The 24,328-nt window shown below is 33.2% G+C and overlaps 1 protein-coding gene and 1 long non-coding RNA gene across 6 annotated transcripts; both read right to left on the bottom strand.

Annotated features, from left to right (window-relative positions):
* Positions 1–199: 199 nt before the first annotated feature.
* Positions 200–9,007, bottom strand: LOC110663592 (CSC1-like protein At3g21620). Of its 5 annotated transcripts, none has more exons than XM_021822956.2 (12): positions 8,660–9,007; positions 7,805–8,158; positions 6,925–7,071; positions 6,511–6,646; positions 5,770–5,871; positions 4,867–4,986; positions 3,691–3,771; positions 2,739–3,079; positions 1,990–2,235; positions 1,354–1,678; positions 916–1,149; positions 200–713 (listed from the first exon to the last, which is right to left on the bottom strand). In XM_021822956.2, exons 2-12 carry the CDS (start codon positions 8,116–8,118, stop codon positions 462–464), a joined length of 2,298 nt encoding a protein of 765 aa, XP_021678648.2. In that variant the 5' UTR covers positions 8,119–8,158; positions 8,660–9,007; the 3' UTR covers positions 200–461. The 5 variants fall into 5 exon arrangements, with proteins under 5 accessions (XP_021678648.2, XP_021678649.2, XP_021678650.2 ...); XM_021822957.2 differs by having other exon boundaries at positions 8,718–9,007; XM_021822958.2 differs by having other exon boundaries at positions 8,774–9,007.
* A 13,283-nt stretch (positions 9,008–22,290) lies between these two features.
* On the bottom strand, positions 22,291–23,122 carry LOC131181658 (uncharacterized). Its single transcript, XR_009150153.1, has 2 exons — positions 23,060–23,122; positions 22,291–22,603 (listed from the first exon to the last, which is right to left on the bottom strand). It is a non-coding gene; the product is annotated as an uncharacterized LOC131181658 (long non-coding RNA).
* Between the last annotated feature and the right edge of the window lie 1,206 nt (positions 23,123–24,328).

Genomic DNA, 24,328 nt, shown 5'->3' with positions numbered 1-24,328 from the left:
AAATTATGGGCCAAATTTTTTGATTTAAATTAAAAAATTTCAAAGTTCAATAAATAATATTAAATTTCTTAATTTCTTTAGGCAAAAATTATACAACTCAATTTCTTGATTATTTTTTAGCTAAATTAAGATTAAATTAAAACTTTTATATTGAATTAAATTAGATAAAAGTTAAAAATAGTTAAATTAAACTATCTAATTGTTCAACATAAAATAATTATTTACTTTTATTGAATTGCTAGCCATCCTACAAGTTTGGCTTATGAAAGTTCATGCTGCTCTTCTTTTTTACAAAGCTATGTATGATTATTCCAATCCAGAAAGCTATATATCCACTACATTCAACCCCAGTTTTTCCCATCTTTGCTCAGACTCATCTCATTTACAACTTGAAAGACTCCAACCAGTTAATGACATTTACAGGCAGGGAAAAAGGCCAAGAAAAAACAGTTTCAAAATTGTTAAAGTTCCTGATCTTCAGGCAGTAGGGATGAAAATGAACGGCTACGTTTACTAGCCAATGGTGTGTTCCTTCGAGACTGGCGCTTCGTTAGGACCAACGCAGGTTCTTTCTCCCCCTCTTCTGTAGCTTCGTCGTAGTCACTGTCATCTCCACCTTTGAAGACTGGGTGGATATATGCATTCTGAAGGAAGCTTTTCAAGTTCAGGTTGGGCTCCCTTGCACGTTCTAATGTGTCCTTCATCATGGCTTCCTGGAGAGGAAAAAAAAATCCAAGAATTGAAAATGAGATTATTAAAGCAACAAATAAGTGAAAATACTGGTGTGGTATACAAAGGTCCACTAGACTGAAGCCTAGCTATGGTTCAAGTCACTCAAGTCTTAGCTAACACATTTAACCATCTTCAACTGATAAAATGATAAACCTGGAATGCCTAGTTGCAAATTTGACCAACCTGTAGTGGATATCTAATGAAAGCAGGTTCATAACGTCCTTTGCAGAACCTATGGAACCATATTGTCAATACTGGAAGTGTAACGAGCAATGGAGTTGACTGAGCAGCATGTTTTGTGCTTAACAATCCCATCAGTAGCAGTTGTGAGACGACCAGTGCAACTATAATACGTCCATGGACATCAGGCCAGAATGCTGCAGCACTCTCGTACTCTTGATTGTAAACGTTTATAATCTACAAGTTCAACCCATAAATTATTTGAGCAAGAGTTTCTCAATAAAAAATATACAACTGTGCAATGTGCTACCTCCAGTCAGCAAAACAATTTGAACTCCAAGGGAAGAACAAGAAAAAGAAAAAAAAAAGAAAATAATTTTTTTTTTTGAAATGCCGGAGGGTAAATTGAATGTCAAATTTCAGCAGTACATAAACTTTTACCTGATGACGATAAACAACATATGCCAAGCCAAAGAATACTATGATGAATGGAAGTAAGATGGGAGCAACCACTGCATAAACAAGGCCAAGTAAGAAATAAAGTTGTATTTGTGGTTCGCCTGTGTTGAAGCCAATGGTTCCTGGATCCATTGCCTCTTCTCTATCCTTTTCAGTCTTCACCAAGAAAAAGTTTTTCAAGTGATAGATTATTAAGGGTTTCAATCTTAGTATTTCCCCAGCAACTCCAGCCCACCCGTCAACCATAATATAAGTTATGAAGAACGTTGCTTTCATGGGAATTGAGGCACCAATAGTCTTTGGTATGCTGCAAAAGCCGTATTAAGATGAGCTCAGAAAATGGGATCTCATCTCTAGTGATGCTAAAAAAACAATGCATAAGCCAGCCACTTAATGCATTGTAAAAAATTTCTACTGCTGTAAATTAAAATCAAGGTAACCCAGACCAACTCTAGCAAAATAAAACAAGATCTTGTCTAGCCCTACTGACTAACATAGGCACAATAAGAACATACACCTGTGAGTTTATATTGTACGACTGAATAGAAAGATCATTTTTCTAACCACCAAAAAGCCATTAATAAATTTTAAAATACCGAACAAATGAGAAGAACATACTTGTTTGCAGACTGGTGGATAAAATTATTTAGCTGTTGAAATGCAGTTCCAGTGATTATGCTCCCAAGAAATACATTAATAAATTGGAAAATATAGTATCTAGTTGCAGATCTTCTCTCTAGCCCTGACAGGCTGATGAATCCTTCAAATTTAGACATTAACATCAATATTGAAGGTAGAAATATAAGAAATATCTTCAAAGCAATTCCCGGAAGGAAACCTTGAATGAATGACTTTATGGCTTTCCTGCATGAAAAATAAAAAGTCTTTTGAAGTAAGTCAGTCAAAGAAAAGACAATTCATTTACAACCAAGGAAATATTGGGCAAAAGAATAATTTAAAGAAAAAAAAAGAGTTCATACCTATGATACAGACATATCAAACTAAAAAATAGTAACTTTATGCATATGAATCAAAATTTCTGCAAGACTTAGCGACCAATAATAAGATTAATAGGAATACTAAAGCTCCCTAAAGCAATAAAAGAACTCGTAAAATCATAGGAAGCAGGAGAAAACATGTGCATTATTGCCAAATATAGTGTATGATAATAAAACTGGATGAAATGAAATAATCCATAACCTCTTTGAATCTCTATAGACTGCACATATTTAACATCTTGTATGTCATAAACAAACAAAACACCTAACAATGATATGACACAGTGCAGAGCAGGAAAATAAAGTTCATATTAGACATAATAATATAGCATAGAAGTGTAAATCACCATAGCACAAGATGATACTCACATTTCGATTATGGGTTTCAGAAAAGGCACTGCTTTCTCAATTCCCTCAATGTTTGCAAGAGACTGCACAAATGCAATGGGAATCATGAAAAAGAAGGTAAGGAAGAAAAATGCAACTGCGACAATAAGCCTTCTCACTGCAAGTGAGACAAATGGAATTGCCAGGTTATCCCAGTATATATCTCGGGGCTCCGGAGCCCACTCAGTTAACCATATAGTTGGATTTCTAGATTGTTGAGTTTGTGCACAAACAGCAGCCCCCCATCGAGTTTGAAAGGAAACAAATGCTGCTGGCATGATAGCCTTCGGATTATTCACTATCTTATCTCTCTCCAAGGAAATCTGGAAATTATTATAGTTAATCATATGCATCAAGATCAACCCACAATTGAATGCATTGTTGATAGTAATTGACAGAGATAGCACTTTTCAAACATTAAAAAAAGTTCGTGGATGTAGATTCAAATGAGAATTTATGAAATTAATTATGGGTGCCAATGAAGCTTTGAGGTAAACATTAACAAAAGTTCGTGGATGTAGATTCAAATGAGAAGCTATGAAATTAATTATGGGTGCCAATGAAGCTTTGAGGTAAAAATTCATGCATATGGTGGAGTAACTACATGCTTTCACTGTAAAATAATTTCAGCACTTTCAAAAAAAAAATTCATCCATAGAACCTGCTCCAATAGCATATTGAGAAGTTCAAAAAAAAAAAAAATAGAGGTATAACTAATTGATGATTATAAAACTGGTGACGTAAGCAGTTGCAAACAATGCCTAAAATACACCTGCTTCAAAGATGATAATGAGTGAATAAAATGAAGACACGAAAGAGATAATAAATGTACTATAGAAATTGTCAAGATAATAATAATAATAATAATAATACTTATCAATTTTTAATCTAAAATGCAGAACTCATGGAACTTTGAAAAGAAAATGCAACGTACTTCTTTTGATAGTCTTTCAATCTCGGATGTATAGTAATCAATTGCATCCACCCTCGTCCCCCAAAGGGCAAGAAAACCAGTCTGTATGATGAAGATTCTCACAATATGTTAGTGATTCTAAAAAAAAAAAAATTAGGCCATAAATTTTGTATTAACCAAGCATAGAAACACTACTCACGGAAACACTAATCATCAAAACCATCAAGTTGATATAGGACTTTCTACTAGAGATTTTAGGTCTACTTATTTTAGAAAGAAATTTAATTAAGTATTATTTTACTTCTTTAGGAGTTTGTGTTCATTTAATTTTTCCTTATTTTTTGATACTCCAACTCTTCATATTGCCCTGCTACACCCATGTCAACACTACACAAAATGGAATATGTGTCTGACACATATTCATGCAGTCGCTCAAGTGACAGAGACCTCTCAAGATGAAAGCATATTGAATTAAACGATAGGTAAAAAAAATTTAAAAAAAAAAAGAAAGAGAGGGAGAGAGAGAGAGAGAGAGAGAGAGAGAGAGAGAGGGAGAGAGAGAATGCAACTTTGAATTAAAAGATAGGTACAAAAAAATTTTAAAAATATTGAATATTTTGAGAATCCAATGGTTGTATATCATAATTTTAATTGTAGACGGCCCCTTTTGGATAGATTACTTTCAACCCTTTCGGCCTACACAACATATCCGAGCACTAGTGTCTAAATTTTGATCCATATCCCCATATTTTCTATTGAGTTGAGGTCTAACATACAGATATGTACCTATTTCCGACACCTGTACCCGAGTCCGGGCAACATTATCCTAATTAGTATTAGTTTAGTATTTGAGTATTTTGGGATTCTTAATCCTAGTAGCAGCAGGATTAATTATTAGTCTATAAATAGACTTTGTAGGACTACAAGACCTTCTACTAGAGATTTTAGGTCCATGTATTTTAGGAAGAAATTTAGGAAATTTAATTTAGTATTTTACTTATTTAGGAGTTTGTGTTGGTTTAGTATTCCCAATTAGTAATGGTTTAGTATTTAAGTATTTTGGGATTCTTAATCCCAATAGTAGTAATCTAGGTATTAATCAAAATTTGAGTTTATTTCTTTTCCTTTTGAGCGTTCATTGTTCTATATCAGCAGGTACGGTATCAATTCAACAAGGACATCATTAGTAACAAATACCTTCAATGAGGGCTTTTTAGATTGATTTCTTGAATATTTGAGCTGATAGTAATCAAGCCAATTTCGCATCTTCTTCTTCTTATGGACTAACTCAGAGAGTTTGTTAGCATTGTAAACTACCTGCAATAAACATCTAAGTTAAAAACAAATAATACCATGATGCATGTAGCCAGCTAAAGTTATGATATCTTCTAAGAGAAATTAACTGGTTATGTAACAAGATATAAGTATGTAATCTACAGAAATCTTGAATCAAGATCATCATTGTAATGGGAATCTGGCAAAATTCTAAATAAGCTAATGGGAAATATGCTTGATGGAAGATTGGCAACCATGCTGTATTTTCTTCTTCTGAATGACTGACGAGAGTTCATGAATGCATGATGAGAATTTACATGGTGAAACTACAGTAATGGAGAGATCAGCAACAAGTGCAAAGGAATCATGTACATCCTGCTGCCCCAAAATCTGTCAGCTACTTAACTCCAAGTGTGCTTGTTTTGATTTTCTTCCTCATCATTACCAGTCTTTTTTGAAATAACTTGAATGAAAAGAAAAAAGAGAAAGGCATTCAGAGGCCTACTGGCCCATCTGAGATAATCTAAGATCCTTATTTAAATCTGCTCTATTTCGGTTGGAGAGGCAGATAAATGTACACATCCCATTAATAAAGAAGGCATTTGAACCAAAATGTTTCTCCTGTTCATAATTCATCATCACATAAGACATCATTTGAACATCCAAGTGAATTCGTGACTCAACTAGGTTTGCATTTTATGACTGCTAGTAAAAAAAAAATTAACTATTTCTTTCTAATTGCGGATAGTCATTCTCTGCTGCCTAATCGTGCATTGTATCCATACATATATTTTTTTAGCACATGGACATGTAACAAAATCAAACCTGATGAGTGAGATAGTGATCTGGATGGTTGACCAGAAAAAAATGTTCTACAAGCTCACTGACTGATTCATCAGGATCTGGCGGCACATTTCTAACCAGTACCTACATCAAAATACACAAATTTCACAAATCTGGTGCTGGAAGCACAAAGATATTTAAGATTGTTCAGTGAACATAATTTTAAAAATGTTCTGACTCAACAACGAGAAAATGTTACTCATCACAGGTGCAGAATCAAAAACAACTTGAGCATTCAGATTTGACAGATGTTAATGTACTCTCTAGTGGAAAGAGAATTCAATCTCCAACAAATGATGATTGATGTGTACACTGAAACTAATGCAGGCTGCAATCTTTGGTGGAAAGAATTCAGTCTAACAAATGATGATTAAAATGTTCATAGAAATTAATGCAGGGCTGCATGACTGAGTCGCTAGTCATGATCTGAATACTGTTGGGTCAAAATCTCATTTAGGGATTTTATGTTAATTAGTAAAAGTTCTCCCTTTTTTCTTCTCTTCTTTTTCTCTGAATTTGGCCTTCTTTTTCTATACTACCTCAGCTAGATATATCAGACATCTGACTAGTCCAAACAGATTCATTGGTCCTGTATGTTACTTAAGGCAGCTGCTTAAAACTGCATTTCTTTGATCGATGATAAGTTTTGAATCTTGATTCTATGCCACTTTGGTAATTGAGGCTGCAAATGACATTAGCTGAATGATACAGAGTTGATCTTACAGTAAACTGATCAGGGCGTCGATGTTCTGATGCTAGAAAATGCAACCTCATTGAAGCTACTATCTCATACTCCTTTTTTAACACGTAGCATGTCCAGAAGGTAAAGGCATATGCCATTACCAAATGGGTCCAAAATCTGCAACCAAAAATGTAGGGTAACTGAAAAGTTGAACTTCAAGAAAATATTTATGAGAGATGCAACAATGTGAATTCAATCTTCAAAAGAATCAAAACTGCAAAATTATCCAACATGTGGAATGGAAAGCAGTCTCAACCATGCATAGCAGTTTCATATGATTGAGAAATTTATGAACATAGTTAACAACTTACTGTTAGCCAAAAGGAAAATGAAACACAATGATATAAAAGAAGACGATAACAACAAAAAGAGCATATCAGTTAAGTCTAGGATACCTGGTTGATCCCATTGGGATATTTGATATAGAGAGCTTATCCAAATCACTGTAAGTCAAATTAGAAAGCTTTAAGGTGTTATTGGTCCAATTAACTGGCACTAGGATGGTAAATGCTAGGAATGCAATAGGAACAAAAATTTTGAGCCTGCACTCAAAGAGGATAACATTCAATTCATCAGCACATGGACATGAGTCAAATACTTAAAAAGCAAAATGTTATTCTATGGGAAAATTTTAAATTCTTAGGCAGGAAAATATAGTCCATGACCAATCGACCATTCAAACGAAAAACATAGACTAAGTTGCTCAAAACTGCTCTCTCCATCCCCATCCAGAGAATCTCCTTTGATATTCCTAGTAATTAAGGAGAAGCATAGTTACTTTATGCACACCTATTGCTAATAATGTAATTTCAACAGCTATCTAAAATATCCTCATTTTGCTCAGTCCATTATATAATCGAGACTTTTCAATATTCACAAATTTATATCCAGTTTCTTTTCGAGTATTGACCAAAAAAAATTCAAAGCTAAATAATTGGTGAACAGCTGGGACATTCAAAATGAAAATGAAAATATGAACTAAAAAAAATCCATAATCTGGGATGGAGCAAGGAGCGCTCTTGACATTAGAATGATAGACCTAAGCTTCTTTGCACTGTTAAATGAAAATAAAACAAAAGACACAAATAAGCCAAAAATATACAGAAGAGAGTTGAAACACCAAAAGATCAAAATGGCAACCCTTTTCTCCAGACTTCCCATTTTCATTTCCACAGGTTACAATAAAACTCATCTGAACAACTAAACACATTGTCAAACCAAATGGACCATAAATCAATCATAAACAGTAAAATGAAATGATCAACCAGAGCATACCCGATCAAGTAAATCCTCAAGTAGACAGCAGAGTCTAATCCTGCATGGTCAATTAGCTCAGGTTCTGGCATTTGCAATGCCGCAGGCATCCAGTTCAGAAACCTTACATATGATCTAAAATCCAAATTCACTATCTTGCCAACAAATGCTCCTGTGCCCAAAGGACTGCTCCTTAAACCCTTAATATACCACTTAGGGAAGTAGACCCTGTCATTGACAGGTTGAATCCGCAGTATCGCAAATGCCAAGAAGAAAACAAATGCACTGAGTATATTGATAGCTGCTGCTACTCCTATATCACCTAGTGTAGCCATGTGCAGATATCTGCTTGAAATAAACAAGGAGTTTTATTTCCTGCAGGAGAAAAGCTAAGCCTTTTAACATAAAATAATCCCAAAAAAGAAAAACATACAATCACATGAAAGTGTCAATCAAACAACCAACAATTATCCTAAATGTCAAAATCACCAAGTTGATTGAATCTAAATTTTCAAATTTTGTTTTCCTAAAAAAAGACACAATCAAAGTAAAAATATAATGTTTTGACGAGATTTTTCTCAATAATTTCTATTTTCTCAGAAACCAAATTATCTTTAGAGAGAGAGAGAGAGAGAGAGAGAGAGAGAGAGAGAGATTCACCCAACAATCAACCAGTCGGAAGAAACTGAAGGAAAAAGAGAAAAAAGACTAAAAAAAAATTTACTTTCTCAGTAACCAAACAGACTCTTCCCACCCCAGCAGCGCCGCCCCCCCCCCCACCCCACCCCCCCCCCCCCCCCCCTCACCCCCAAACCCAAAGTCTCTCAGCAACCAAAGGAGAAAAAGCAAATGACAATAACCCAAAAAAAAACTCACCTACGAATTTGCTAAAAGAACGTGGAAACGAAATGTTTAAGTTCAAAAAGAAACATACTTGCGCGAGAGATGGAATGCACAGTAACAGAAAGCAACAAGAAGGAAAACTCTGACCGAAACTTCGTCTTTCGGTATCTGCCAAGGACAAAAAAAGTTTCTTGGACACCCCAAATCAATGAAGTGAGACTTGGTGGGAAGCTTATACCTTCTCCATAGGAAGTGATGAAGTTTTATAATAAAATATTAATTAAAAGTGTCAAACAGACACAGAAAGAAAAGAACGGAAAGAAGTAAGAGAGAAGAAGAAGAAAAGGAAAGTAAGATGGCAGTGGAGACGTTTATTTTTTATTAAATTCTGCCATTATTGCTGCTTACAATAAAGTCTTCTGGTCGGTTAATCTCGCAATGGTAGCATGCATCTGATCCCATCCCATCTCTAACGGCTACTACCTGTGCCTATCTTTTCAACTTTCTAAATATAATAAAAAATTGCATATTATTTTAAATTTTATAATATATATTTTTTTCTCTAATGGTTCATATTATACATAAAATAGTTTATTGTTAATAATAATTTATTTTTAAATTTAAATTTTTGTTAACTGTTTTTTAATTTAAAATGATTTACTTCTGAATTATATATAATTATTTAAATATAAAATAAATAACTACTTAAATATAAAATTTAGATATAAAAATCATTTTATTAATAAAATAAAATTACAGAGATTATATTTTAACAATTTTAAAAGGTAATCAACGATGAATTTAGATGATAGAGACTAATTTATTATCAAAATTTAAAATTAGAATAAAATTATTACTAAAAATAAATCAGAATTAACTTGCTAATTTTTTTGCTATACTTAAAAACTTAATTGTAAATACATATCAAATTTTATAATAATAAAATATAATGCACATTTTTGTTATGATAAATAATTTAAATAAATTTTAGAAAATAATTTACTTTAAAAGTTATTTAAATTAAAATTTATTAATTAATTCAAATGTAATTATTGATAAAAATAAATTTTATTTTATAAATAATAGTTTGATAAAAAAAAAGTGAACAATGAAGAAAATGAAAGAGGAAAATGAAATAAAGCTAAATTCGTTCCTGTACTTATTTAGAGGTTTAATTTAATTTATTTTTAATTTTTTATTTAATTTAATCTTCTAATTTAGTCTAATTTTCCTAAATTTTTACATGCACCATTTATTAAATATTTAATTATTTTTTTAATATTAAAATATTATTTTTATATTTATAATTAATTAAATTAAAATATAAAAAATATAATTAAATAAAATTAAAAATATAAAAATATTATTTTTAGATTTTCATATTACTAATTAATATTAAAAAAAATAAAATACAAAAAATTAACTAATTATAATTATTCAATTAACATTAAAAATTAATTATTTATTTTAAAAATTAATTAAATAAATAATTAATATTAAAAATATTAAAAAATTAATTATAAAAAGTGACTCACGAACCGAGTGGTCAGTGAATTATACATCTTTTAATTTTAGATTAAATTGAATATAAATTAAAATTTTTAAATTAAATTAAACTAAAAATAATTAAATTAAATCACTTCAATAAATATGGACAAATTGAGCTTTATTCTAAAGGAAGACCCAAGAAGACGAAATTGGTGGGTCGTGTCCTTTTCAAAGAGAGTATTTTTCTAATATGGAAAACGTTTCATTTAGTCTTTTTTATTGACTAATTACACACAAAGTGGAAAATAATTCTCCACTTTCTACCTAACTCATAAAATCAATTACTTCAATACCATTTGTGAGAATTTAATTTAGTTAATTTTTTATAATCAAATTTATATGTTTGGAATAGAATTTAAAGTAATCATTTAATTAAAATGTTAAAATTGAAATAATTGGAAAATTAATTGATCATATCACTATTACATTATGGGATGTTCCTCATTTTTATGGTTTTAGAATCAAATTGAAAAAATTAAAATAAAAAAAATTGATACGGTTTTATTATTTTAGTATGATTTTGATTTGTTATTAATAATTAAATAAAAAATAATATGAAAAAAAAGCAAAACTAAGCATAAATATATTGAAAATAAATAAAATTATAATTATATTTAATTTTCATAAGTAAATGTTTTAATTATATAATGATAAAATTACCTAATATTATAAAATAATAACTATAAATCAAAATTTGCAATTAGGTTATAAGCGAATAAAGTTGAGCAGAGTTTTGAAGAGTTCAAACTTAATTTATCAAAATTTTTTCTAGTTCAAGCTTAACTCATGTTAAACTCAAGCTAAATATTAATAAATTTAAACTTAACTCATTTAGAAAACGAGCTCTAAACGAGTCGAGGCAATTTTAATTTCTTATCGAACTGACTTTTCAGACAACTTGCAAGTAACTCGACTCATTTATAAAGTAAATTTTAAGTTTAAGTTTTTAAAATTCAAATCACGTAGTTTTAATTAGCTTTCATGTAAAAATTAAAAATAAAATTTAAATCACAAATAATTATATTTAATAAAATTTTTAAATATCATGTTACCTTTAAAACATTCATAAACAAAGTAATAAATATTTATAACATAATAAAATATAATAATTAATATAAACATTTTTACAAATAAGCTTGTTTACGAGTCTACTCACGAGTTAACTCGCGAGCCTGTAAATGAGTCGATTTACGAGTTTTAATAAGTCAAATACTATAAAAATTAAATTTGACTCTTTTATTAAATAAGTTTAAAAATCAAATTTAAACTCAATTTATTTAGAAAATAAGTTGAATTTAATTGAGTTAAACTTTTATCAAGTCAAGCATCGCGTAGCTAACTAACAATTTAAATTTTTTACAGCCCTATTTGCAATGATTTGATTATGCAATTTGTGTTTCTAGAAATTTCTATATTCTTACCTATTTTGGAAGTAAATAGTTTAGTTTCTTCATGCGAGAACTCCATAATCTCGAAGTTTAATTTTAAGGAAACTCAATCTTATGAAAATAACGGCTTGATCCTTTCCATTCATAATCACAATTTGATAATACAACTGTCGCCCACTAATAGAGCTGCCCCACAATCAAATAAAAAACACTACCTCACTATCTATATATATTATTATTATTATTATTATTATTATTATTATAAAACAGATATATATTTTTATGATATTATCAGATGACACTTTTTATAAAAGAGTAATACTTAGTGTCACTCCTTTTGAGTATTTAAATATTTTTATATTTTCATAAAAAATTTTATTATAATTTATTTCATATTAAGTAAATATTAAATACATATTTTATATAATTTTTACCATTTTAAATATTTCTTGATTTTTAGAGAGAATTTTACATCATTAAAATATTATCTATTTAAATATTTTTTTTATTAAATCTATTTATATATAATTAATGTATATAATATTATTTAAATAATCTCATATTATTACAATTAAAAATATTATTTAATTATTTATTCAACTCTCAAAATTTTTACAATCAATTTTAAATATTTCAAATTATAAAATATTAAAATGTATTAATTAAAAATATTATATATTTAAAATTAATTAATTTTACTTTTTAAATTATATATATATATATATATATATATATATATATATATATATATATATATATATATATATATATATATATATATATATAGAGGCATGTATTCCCATCACACCGTCACGGGTCACTATTTTATAAAGAATGATACTCCGTACTACCACATGTCACTTTGTGTGAAGAATAAGTGATTTAAATATTTTTCTTTTTTTACAAAAATGTTGAATTATTATAATTTATTTTATATTGAGTAAATATTAAATACATAATTTATATAATTCTTACCGTTTCAGATGAGCATTGACTTTACAGAGAATCGCAATATTATTACATTATTATCTTTTTAAATATTTTCTATATTAAATTTATTTACATATAATAAATATACATAATATTTTTAAATAATTACATATTATTGTATTTAAAAATATTATTTTATTGTTTATGCAATTCACAAAATTTTTATAATCAAATATTTAAATATTGTAAATAAAAAATAATAAAATATATTAATTAATAATATCATCTTTAAAATGAATTAATTTCAATTTTAAATAAAAGTAAATTAATTGCTTTTTATTTATAATATTTTTTATAATTATTTGAAATATTATTGTATATTTATGCTTATAATTATTTCGTTAACCATTTATATATTCTTAATTCATTTTATAAATATATGCAATATTAAATTGATATTTCTTTTATTATAATTGGTTAATATTAATTTTAAATTTAAAAATATTAATATTTAAATGTTAAAAATTTAAAATTAATAAATCCACTTGCAAACAAGAGCATTTAACCAGTTTAATAAAATGGAAAAGAAAAAATAAAGAAAATATCAAAATTAATGTTATTAAATTCGATTTTGTCATGACCCAACCTGTGGGCCTGACCAGCACTAAGACCTGAGCCAGTCTAAAGCCCCCGAGGCCCGTAGTAAGCCTAACTATTCCTCAATCCAACTATTAATGGACCTGCGAAGAAGAAGAGTATGTTAGCCACAACAAATAATCATCCTGTAGCCTAGAAAAATATATAAATAGGAGTGAGCGTTCGACTCAGAGAGTAAAATATTAATTTTAACCATAATCTCTATAGCTATCTAAAGCTAATGCACCCTGTGGAGTGAAATGCAATATCGTCATAATTTTCATATCATAACAGCAAAAAGACAATTTGGAGCACTCACACACTCAGCACTATCAAACAATACATATATGAGAGCTGATACCCTATACAACCCTCTTAATCCAATCTTTACCAGTGAGTGTCTCTCAAGCCGGACTTTCACTTAATAAATCAAATGCGAGGTCCCAGCGAGTGTCTCTCAAGCCGTGTCTACTCCGAAGGACCAGGTCCCAGCGAGTGTCTCTCAAGCCGTGTCTACCTATCCTGTCCATATCCAATACCATATCACACACAAACCACGCACACACACTGCTCTAAATTACCACAAACAACATCTATAGCACTTCAACAATTATGAATGCAATATAAAATGTGCCTAGTGTTTAACTACATAGATACATATTTATAAGTGATGCATAAGCATGTTTGAACATATAATAATATCGAAATTACAATTAAAATTAATATTTTACTCACAGACTTAACCGAAGTCACTGTGGCAGCTGGGCGGAGGAGGAAGACTATCACGGCTCATCTGATAATTTTATTACAATTATTTAATATATTTGACTCAATACAAACTAAGAAAAGACCAAAGATGTCCTAAGTTGTGTCGAAAATTCGGCAGAATCTCCCCTATACTTAGAACCTACCCAACCTGCAAAAGGGCTAAAAACGCACTTCTATATCCACAAACCACGCACCCACAACTCAATCACATCACATAGCCCCTCCTGGGCCCATCAAAATAATCAACAATCACAATATGAAAAATTACAGTTTAGTCCTTATAATTAACCCTTTTGCAAAAACTACCCAAATGAGCTCTAAAAATTCTAAAATTTTGCCCTGCGGTCCTTAACATTATTACTAAGCTAATGCAAAAGGCATTATAATTTTTTTAGCTACCAAGAATATTTTATGGATTTTTAATCCAATCCAAGCACTAGATAATTAGGAAAAAGTAAGGTTCGGGTTTACCTATGCCGATTCCGACCTTGAAAACGCGCTCGGGACATCTGACAACGATGGGGTAGCCAAAATATTGACCCAATTCTAAGACTTTTTCGATAGCTTGTCTGCCTGGCCTGAAATTTACAGACCTGGGAAATAGTTGAATTTCTGTGAATTGAAGGTACCTACACGAAGCCCACAACACGAGGGTTAGTATATAATTTTTACGAAATTTTCTAAACTCATTTAGTGCTCGAAAAAATACTACAAAGTTTCACGGGCCCACCGAAAAATGGTGTCAAAAAATTTTGAAATTGGTATTGCCGCGAAGCTCTCGACGACTGGAACACTTCAGTACTCTCGGTTTTCTCGTGGAGTTCACGGTTTGCAAGAAATTTAGCCCAAAAGTCGAAATGGGCTAAAACTTCCCGGACAAAAATTGGGCAAACCGCTAGATGGATTTTGGTGTTCTTGGTGTCTATGGAAAGCTCTCGAGATGTAGATGAGGTTTGGCACAAGATCCGGTCCGATTGATGGTCAGATCAACCGGAATCGGCCCGAGGCTCAGGCAACGACCGGCGAGGGGGACAAGTTGGGGTGGCGGTAGGGCAGCGAGAGGAGGAGAGAGAAAAAGAGAGAGAGAGAGAGAGAGGGTGCGCACGAAGGGAAGAAGAAAAGGAAATGGGTAGGTCCGATTTGATCGGTCCGATTCGGTCCGATTTGATCGGCCCGATTCGGTCCGATTCAAGATACAAAATTTTGAATTTTTACTCTGCCTTGGGACTGAAAATGAGGTCCAAAAATTTCAAAAATAATTATAGAAAACTCAGTATTCATAAAGTTCAAATATATTTTTAGTTTTGACACGTGGTCTTTAAATTAATTTTTAAAAATAATCAAAGTTTTATATTTTAGGAAAATCGAACCTGATTTCTAAAATCTAAAAAATTTCAAATAATTTTTTAAAATTTAAACAAAATAAAATATTAATAGATATCCATAAAATAATTAATTTAAAAATTAGGGGTGTTACAAATTTGAAGGTTGATCCTATGAAAAAATAAATTTAGGGTAAAGCATTTGGCCAATTAAATTTTCGAACCACACTAAAATAAAAATTAAAAAAAAAAAACCAATTTCATGCAAATGCCAAATGAAATTAAACCAAACTGTGAGGAAAAGAAAAGAAAAATTAGTTCGAAACATCAAATTTTAAGCAAAGCCAACAATTACAATATGATACTGAGAGAGACAAAGCAATCACAACAAAACCACAGTAAATCAATAATCACAACACCAGAGCAACATAACAATCACAAATGAATCACTAAACGATTGTTGAGCAAAGCCCAACGAACAATCAGAAACCACAACAACCCAAATCATACGAAGGAGGAGGAGTTAAAGGGGATGGAAACCAGGCAGCATCAATGAGAGCTATTGGTCTTCATTTGAATGGCAAAGGGTTGGGTCGAGGAACACTGCCTGTATCCCACTTACAGAAGATCGGAGTTAAGATGAAAACTTTCATTCTGGGGAGCGAACAGGCAGGTTTTGTCACACCCCGGCTTAGTGGGCCCCAGCTCAAGCCCCTCTATGGGTGGCTATCTTGCCAGCGTACCCCTCTAGAGGCCGGCGATGCAACTCAAATCGGTACTGTCCGCTTTGGTGGAGTTCAATCCCTTCGCCCTGCAGAGCTAGGATTCGAACCCATATCACCTCACGGATTTGCTTCGCCTCTTACCACTTACCAATTGAGCTGCAGCTCAATTGGTAAGAGGCGAAACCGCGAGGTGATATGATCTAACCTGCAGGCGGCGATTGAACTCACAAAGCGACAAGATCGATTTGAGTTGCATCGCCGCCTAGACGTCAGAAGATGGCCACCATAGAGCTTGAGCCGCTCACTGCCGGGTGTGACAATAAAAGGCGCCTTTTATTGTCACACCGCTTAGTGGGCCCCACTCAAGCCCCTCTATGGGTGGCCATCTTGCCAGCGTACCCCTCTAGAGGCCGGCGATGCAACTCAAATCGGTACTGTCCGCTTTGGTGGAGTTCAATCCCTTCGCCCTGCAGAGCTAGGATTCGAACCCTTATCACCTCACGGGTTTGCTTCGCCTCTTACCAATTGAGCTGCATATAAATGTGACACCCCTTACCCGACTACAGTGTAGCCGAGCAAGTTATGCCACTCAGTGTGCCGGAGCACTCTATTTTATCTGATTTCATTACAGTTCTTGATTTATTTATTCAAAAACTTTATTGAAGATTTAGGCTATTTTTACTTTTATCAAAATCTAACTAAATTGGAAATTTCAAAAATTTTAACGATAATCCGACAAAGTGTCGGCTGTAATTTGGACTAACAGTTCTTCTGAACCTGCCAAAGACAATTTCAATATATACTCAATTTCTCAAACTTAATAGTCTCAAAAATTTTCAAACATAATGTATCTCAATACAAGATCCAGTTTCTCGAAATCTCATTAGATTTTCAATATCCCAATATTCACAAGTATAATCTCATTATAACTCAAATTCAATTCACATACTAAAATACTCACTTTGAATAGCTTTCATAATTCATAGGTTAATTACATGAGTTTATTTTGTACAAGATATACAAATAATTTACAATGTGCTAGGAATGAACAATATACATAACATGTATAAAATGAGCCCTATCTACATGCATTCTTGAGGAGGTGACAATCTTGAACTCTTCGACACTTCGCAGATCTGGACTCCAAAAATCTCGATCGACATCTCTGGTTTTACCTTGATTACTGCGCGAGGAAGCAATTCCATCGCGCTAAGCATTTCTGCTTAGTGGTGCAATAATATAACCAGAAATAATATATATACAAGTAAAGAAAGAAATAAATGATAATTCAGATATTCAAGAATCAATTTAATTTGGTATGGTATTTCTAGTATCAACGATCTTATATACTAGTTTGTTCCTCTTTGGAAGTGCTTAGTTTATAACTTTTCGAATACTAGCGGTATATAATTTATTCTATCGTATTGTATTTCAAGTCATGCATTCTCGCAATTTATATTTTTGTTATGTTTCTTTTGCTAATCTCTTTTGCTTATTCATTCAATACTTAATTTAATTGTATCGATTTTCATTATACTTAACTTAACTTAGTCTGAATTGAATAATACTTTAATTGATCGCCCAAGTAACCTATACTAGGCGATTGGATCGATAACGGGTCGTTGGCACTGGACACCGAGGTGCCTCGGGCCGTCATACCATGGGACGCAGAACGTCAACCATGTATGCAGTCAGTATGGCTAAAAAGCCATGATATCACATAATCGGGCATAAAAGCCATGAATACGGGCATAAAAGCCATGAATACGGGCATAAAGCCATGAATACAGGCATAAAGCCTTTCGCAGTACTGCTAACACAATACCCTATTGGCATGCCAAACTATCCAAACCAATCTTGTTAGGTATACTAGGGCATTTGATATTTTAAAATGTTAATATATTGTGCTTTATGACTTCATTTTTTTCATGATAAATTTCAATCATAATTCATACATTCATTTGATTATTTATATGATCACAATTCACATCAATTATCCTTTTTTTACCATTGTACTCAAAATACTTCTCCTCTTTACAATAATGAGAACTAATGTCTCATTCATACATTAATATGGTTTATTTATCCATTCATTATGTTATTCATATTGATCACTATTCTAAACAATGGTTCACATGTACCATTGTATTCAAAACATTTTTCCTTTCTCATTTATACATTCAAGAATCTACTTATGTAATTACAAATTTTATATTTCAAGTTGAGTTACTAATATTTTATGAATTCCATTTGTGATGGGCATATATGCCCTAACTATCTATTCACATCAATTAGGTGACTTATTTTTCATGTTTCAAGTAATCCATGAATATTTCATGGATTTCAAATTTATGGCCTAAATTTCTTTTTAACAATTTTGACTAGGATGCATAGTCCATATTTGTCATACAATTCTAAGCATTTAAGCTTAGAATTGGTTCTAGGTCTTCATCTTAATTCACTAATCATTTTGATTACTATTCACCATACTAGTCAACCAAAATGTTGACCTTTTTATACTTAATGGATATATTAATTCTAATTACACCAAGATCCCACATTTTGAGTTTTACATTTACTAGTATTAATTGCCAATTGCAATTTAAAGTCCCCTAGATGCATTTCTAATTTCAAATTTTGAATTTCAAGTTTTGGTATCACTATTCACCTCATTGGTCAACAAAAATATTGACTTTTGCATAGAAAATAGGTACATTGGTTTTAACACTCCCGATGTACCACATTTTGCATTTAAAACTTGTTGGAATCAATTACCAAATCCATTTTCAAGCTTATTTCAAATTTTCATGTCACTATTCACTTCATTAGTCAACTAAAATGTTGACTTTTGCATAGAAAATATGTACATTGACTTTGGCACTTCAAACATACTACATTTTTCATTTAAAACTTGTTGGTTTTGGTCACTTTCTCAAAGCTTAGGTCGTTTTGGAAAAATTGCCAATTTTCGATTTTGGTGCTCCGAGGTTGCACTGTTCCATTGGTCGGTCTACTGTTGGAATTTGACAAAACTTCCTTCATAGAATATGTTTCTTATTGTCTTAAGTGTATTCTCATTTTTGGATCACCTCAATCGGAGTTTTGTAGCTCAAGTTATGGCCAAAATAAGTTTACTGTTCACGTGCACTGTTCATGCTGCACTTTTGGGTTTTGGTAGATTTTGGTCCAATTTTGGTCAGTAATTTGACCAAGTTAAGTTCATAATTTGGTCTAACTTTCTTCATATGAAATGTTCTACTATGCCTTAGGTTTTCATCGGTTCAAGAATCGCCTAAATCCAAGTTTTCTAGAGAGAGTTATAGCCATCCAAACATTACTGGTCAAATGAAAATCTGCAGAGTTGCAGGTTTGAACAGTAACTGTGACTGCCATTTGGGTTAGGTTCTGGTCATAATTTGGGGTAGGTTTCTTCATGAAAGTTGTTTTTCTATGTCTTAACTTGTTGCTGTAAAAATTTCAGGTCAATTGACCAAATCTACAGTGAGTTATGGCCAAATGAACAGTTACTGTTCATTTGGTCATTCTCTGCAGTCTTGCGGGGATCCGGATTGGGGCCAAGTTTTGGTCCTCTTGCTTTGGTCTTTTGGGCATGGTTTCTTCAGCAAAAATGTGTCATTATAAGCCTAGTTTCATGTTCAATTGGCCAAACATCAATTGGACCAACAAAGCCCAAGTTATGGCTGTGTAATTGGACTGAATTTTCAGTCCCTCTGCTGCTGTCCTAGGGCAGCCTACATCTTCACTTTGCAATCCTATTTTTCAGTCCAAATTGTGGTCAACTTACCTAAAATGGTCACTAATTGACCATTAAAATGTGCTCTAACAATTTCCTAAGCCAAGTCAATTTTTCACTTCTCAAAACCCTAATGTCCAATTCAAATTACACATAAACCTTAATTAGCATACTAGTTCAACATCCATGCATATTCATACCTTAAACATCATTTCTAGCCACTCTAAGTTCATTAAAACAATCAAACTCATCCTTCCTTAGGGCTGCCAAAAATTGAAGATACCCTAACATATATGATTTACTTCAAATTCTTACAATTTCTTGTCTTAAAATGATGCTCTAACAAGGATTAAAGGAGTGAGAGTGAAAGTATAGCACTAACCTCTTTAATGGCAGAATTTTCCAAGATTAAACTTCACTTTCCTTCACTTTCTAGGCTGCCAAACACTTCCCAAGAGATAGAGACAAGTTTTTAGTGAAGGGACTTAGGGTTTTATAGTGCAAATTAATGGGAAAATGGAAGTAATTAAAGAAAACTTCCATGGAGGGTTATGGAGGAGAGAATCACGTTTTGAAGAAGAAGATGGCTGCTTGTTTTTGGTCTTCCTTGGTCTTTATTTATCTCTTTTATTAGTTAGTCAAATGGTTACTTAATGGTGATTGGTTGGCAATTTTAAATGACATCACAATGATGTCATAAATAAGCTTTTTCTTCACTTTCTTTTCTTTCCTCCACTACTCATCTTTAATTTAATTTCTAGTAATGTTTATCCATATTTTATGTCATATTAATTATTTACTCAACTGGACAAGTCGGCCAAAAATCACCTCTGAAGGCAAAATGACCAAAATGCCCTCCGTTTGGCTTAACGGGTCAAAATTGTCTGTACCAATTGAAAAATTTTTCTAAACATTTTCTTGGCATTCTAATGCCATAGGAACCTCAATGACCCTTCTCTGGAGTCCCAAAAATTATTTTATAATTTTTCCCCCGGGTCTAGGGCTCCTCGTTGCGAGAACCGCAACTTACCTCTGGTTACCCATCGCTTGGGCATCGGCTCTTTTGACTTAACTGTATTTTATTTCTAAAATTTTTACTAAATTTTTCTCATTAATATTTGAGTTAATTATGGTTCCTGACTTTAGTTTAAATATTTTTCCGGACGTTCTAGGTCCGATCGACACCGATCACCGGACAAGAGAATGTACGAGTTGCTCTGGGAGGGTGTTACAACTCAATTGGTAAGAGGCGAAGCAACCGTGAGGTGATATGGGTTCGAATCCTAGCTCTGCAGGCGAAGGGATTGAACTCCACCAAAGCGACAAGATCGATTTGAGTTGCATCGCCGCCTCTGAAGTGCGGCAAGATGGCCACCCATGAGGGGCTTGAGTGGGGCCCACTAAGTCGGGTGTGACAATAAAAAGGCGCCTTTTTATTGTCACACCCCACCTAGTGGGCTCCACTCAAGCCCTCTATGGGTGGCCATCTTGCCGCACTTCTCAGAGGCCGGCGATGCAACTCAAATCCAGATCGTCCGCTTGGTGGAGTTCAATCCCTTCGCCCTGCAGAGCTAGGATTCGAACCCTTATCACCTCACGGGTTTGCTTCGCCTCTTACCAATTGAGCTGCTCAATACCCATAGAGAGGCTTGAGCTGGGGCCCACTAAGCCGGGGTGTGACAGGTTTCCTCATGATTTTTTTTTTATTTTAACTTATAATTATATAATATAAATTTATTTATTAAAAAGTAAATTATAAATTATAAATATAATTTAAACATAATTTTAATAATATACATATATTTTTATTAAAATTATAATATTTAAATACATAAATATATAAATATAAATTAATTTTAATAAAAAATAATAATATATTATTATTGAGGTAGGTTACGGGAATTTGGAATAAGAGACAAATTAAGCAATAATGTAGACACAAAAATATAAAGAAAATATCACATGTCATTTTATAAATTTTTGTACCAAAAAAATTACTTAAGAATTGAATTTTATTACTTAAAAATGGTTTAAATAAATAAAAAAATGAATTGAAATTTCAAAATGCATTGGCAAATTGTAAAAATGGTAGGTTTTAATTCACTTTATTATTATTTATCAAAATTTACTCTCTTTTTTTTAAGAAATAAGGATGTTATTAAGCCTCAGCAAGAAAAACATCATTAAGTACCACAGATTCAAGAAGAGGCTGAAACATCCTCCACCCAAATTTGCTCTTGACCTAAGAAACAAAGGAACTTTTGCAAGGTAATGTGCCAACACATTCGCAGATCTAAAAATAAAACTAAAAGCAGGATAAATGAACGATGAAGCAAAATGGTTCACATCTGCAACACAAAGTGCATGATAAATTACTTGGCCAAGATGATTCCTTACCACCATGTAACAATGCCAAAATTGAGCTTGTAGCATGTCACGACCCAACCTATGGGCCGGACCGGCACTAGGACCTGGACCAGCCTAAAGCCCCCGAGGCCAGTAGTAAGCCTGACTGTTCATTAACCCAACTCTAAGGCCCATTTGGACCCAATTTCAAGAAAACAAACGGACAGAGTCCCGCCATAAAATGGACTTACCAACGGGGAGTTTTCGACTCACCCGACCTGTAAACACAATATATAGTCAATTGGGGAGCTCAGCTCACCCTCCACATACTCATCAACATAATAATAAATGGGAGCTCAGCTCCCTCATCCAATCCATCAAACATGCAAAGCATATTAAGTTTACAGGTCCCAAAATAATAATTTAGTTTACAGACCCAAATCAAATAAACATTTCTAACACATGCGGAAATTCTAAGATTTAACAAGTTTATACAAACAGTAATAATTGACCTGCGAGGGAGAAAGCAGGTTAACCTCAAAAAAATATCCTCCTGTGGCCTGTAAAAATTTTTGAACAGGAGTGAGCGTTCGACTCAGAGAGTAAAATATCAATTTTAAATCTAACATATGGGAGCTGTTCCCCTATACAGCTCTCTTAAATCTAACCTGGTGCCAGCGAATTACTCAAGCTCGGACTTCCACTTAATAACCAAATCGAGGGTCCTAGCGAATTACTCAAGCCGTGACTAACCCTCGAAGGATTGGGTCCCAGCGAATTACTCAAGCCGTGACTACCCCGTCCTATCCATAGTCCACACCACATCACACGCACGCCAACGCACGCACACGGCTCCAAATTACCACAACAACATCCATGGCACATCAACAGTTATGAATGCAACATAAATCGTGCCTAGAGTTTAACTACATAAATATATGCATATAAGTGATGCATGGGCATGCTTGAACATATAATAATATCGAAATTACAATTAAAATTAATATTCTACTCACAGACTTGACGACAATCACTGTGGCGGCTGGGCGGAGGAAGAAGGCTGTCCCGGCTCACCTGATAATTATATTACAATTATTTAATAAATTTGACTCAATACAAACAAAGAAAAAGACCAATACGTCCTAAGTCGTGCCGAAAATCTGGCAGAGTCTCCCCTATACCTAGGACCTACCCAACCTGCAAAAGGGTTCAAAACACACTTCTATACTCACAATTCATATATCCACAACTCAATCATATCACACAGCCCCTCCCGCCCATCAATTCAATAATCCATCACAGTATGTAATATTTCAATTTAGTCCTTATAATTGACCATTTTTGCAAAAACTGCCCAAATAAGCTCTAAAAATTCTAAAACTTTGCCCCGCGGTCCTTAGCAATATTACTAAGCTATTGCAAAAAGAATAATAATTTTCTAAGCTACCACGAATATTTTACGGATTTTTAATCCTATTTAAGTACTAGAAAATTACGTAAAAACAAGGTTCGGGTTTACCTTTGCCGATTCTGACTTGAACGCTCGGGACGTCGACAATAGGGGCTAGCCAAAACCTCGGTCATATTCGGAGACTTTTCCAGAACTGCATCCGGCGGAATTTCGCACCGGTCTCTTCGTCGAATTTCCGCGAATCGAGGATACCTACACGAAGCCCATAACACGGGGTTAGTACATAAATTTTTCAGAATTTTCTAAGCTCATTAAATGCTCGGAAAAAACACTGCGAAGTTTCGTGGGACCCACCAAAAACGGTGTCGGAAAAATTGAAATTTATGTCGCCGAAGCTCTCGACGAGTGGAGCGTCTTTGGTAGCCTCGGTTTTCGTGGGATTCACGGTTTTTGAGAAATCTAGCCCAAAAATCGAAATGGGCTAAAATCTTCCCGAGCAAAAATCGGACAAACCGCTCGATGGATTTGGCGTTCTTAGTGTCTATGGAAAGCTCTCACGAGTAGATGATTTTAGACACAAGACCGGTCCAATTGGTGGCGGATCGGATTTGGCCGGGGAAGCCGAAACGCCGCCCGCGCAGGGGAGGGGCGTTCGCGCTTCCGCCTTTTGGGTCGCGGCCGGCTGGGATACCGGGAGGCGCCGGCGAGGTGGGGACGCAGGGGAGGCGGCTGGCCAGCGGCAGGGGAGGGGAGGAGAGAGAAAAGAGAGAGAAAAGGGAGAGCGAATGTCGCGCGCGGGAGGAAGAAAAAGGGAAGAAGACCGGTCCGATTCGGCCCGATCCGTCGATCGGCTCGATTCGCCTGGCTCGATTCG

The sequence above is a fragment of the Hevea brasiliensis genome, chromosome 7 (assembly GCF_030052815.1).
Source record: "Hevea brasiliensis isolate MT/VB/25A 57/8 chromosome 7, ASM3005281v1, whole genome shotgun sequence".
Classification (NCBI taxonomy): domain Eukaryota; kingdom Viridiplantae; phylum Streptophyta; class Magnoliopsida; order Malpighiales; family Euphorbiaceae; genus Hevea; species Hevea brasiliensis.
Note: the sequence above shows the minus strand (reverse complement) of the source record. Positions and strands in the feature narration are given on the sequence as shown.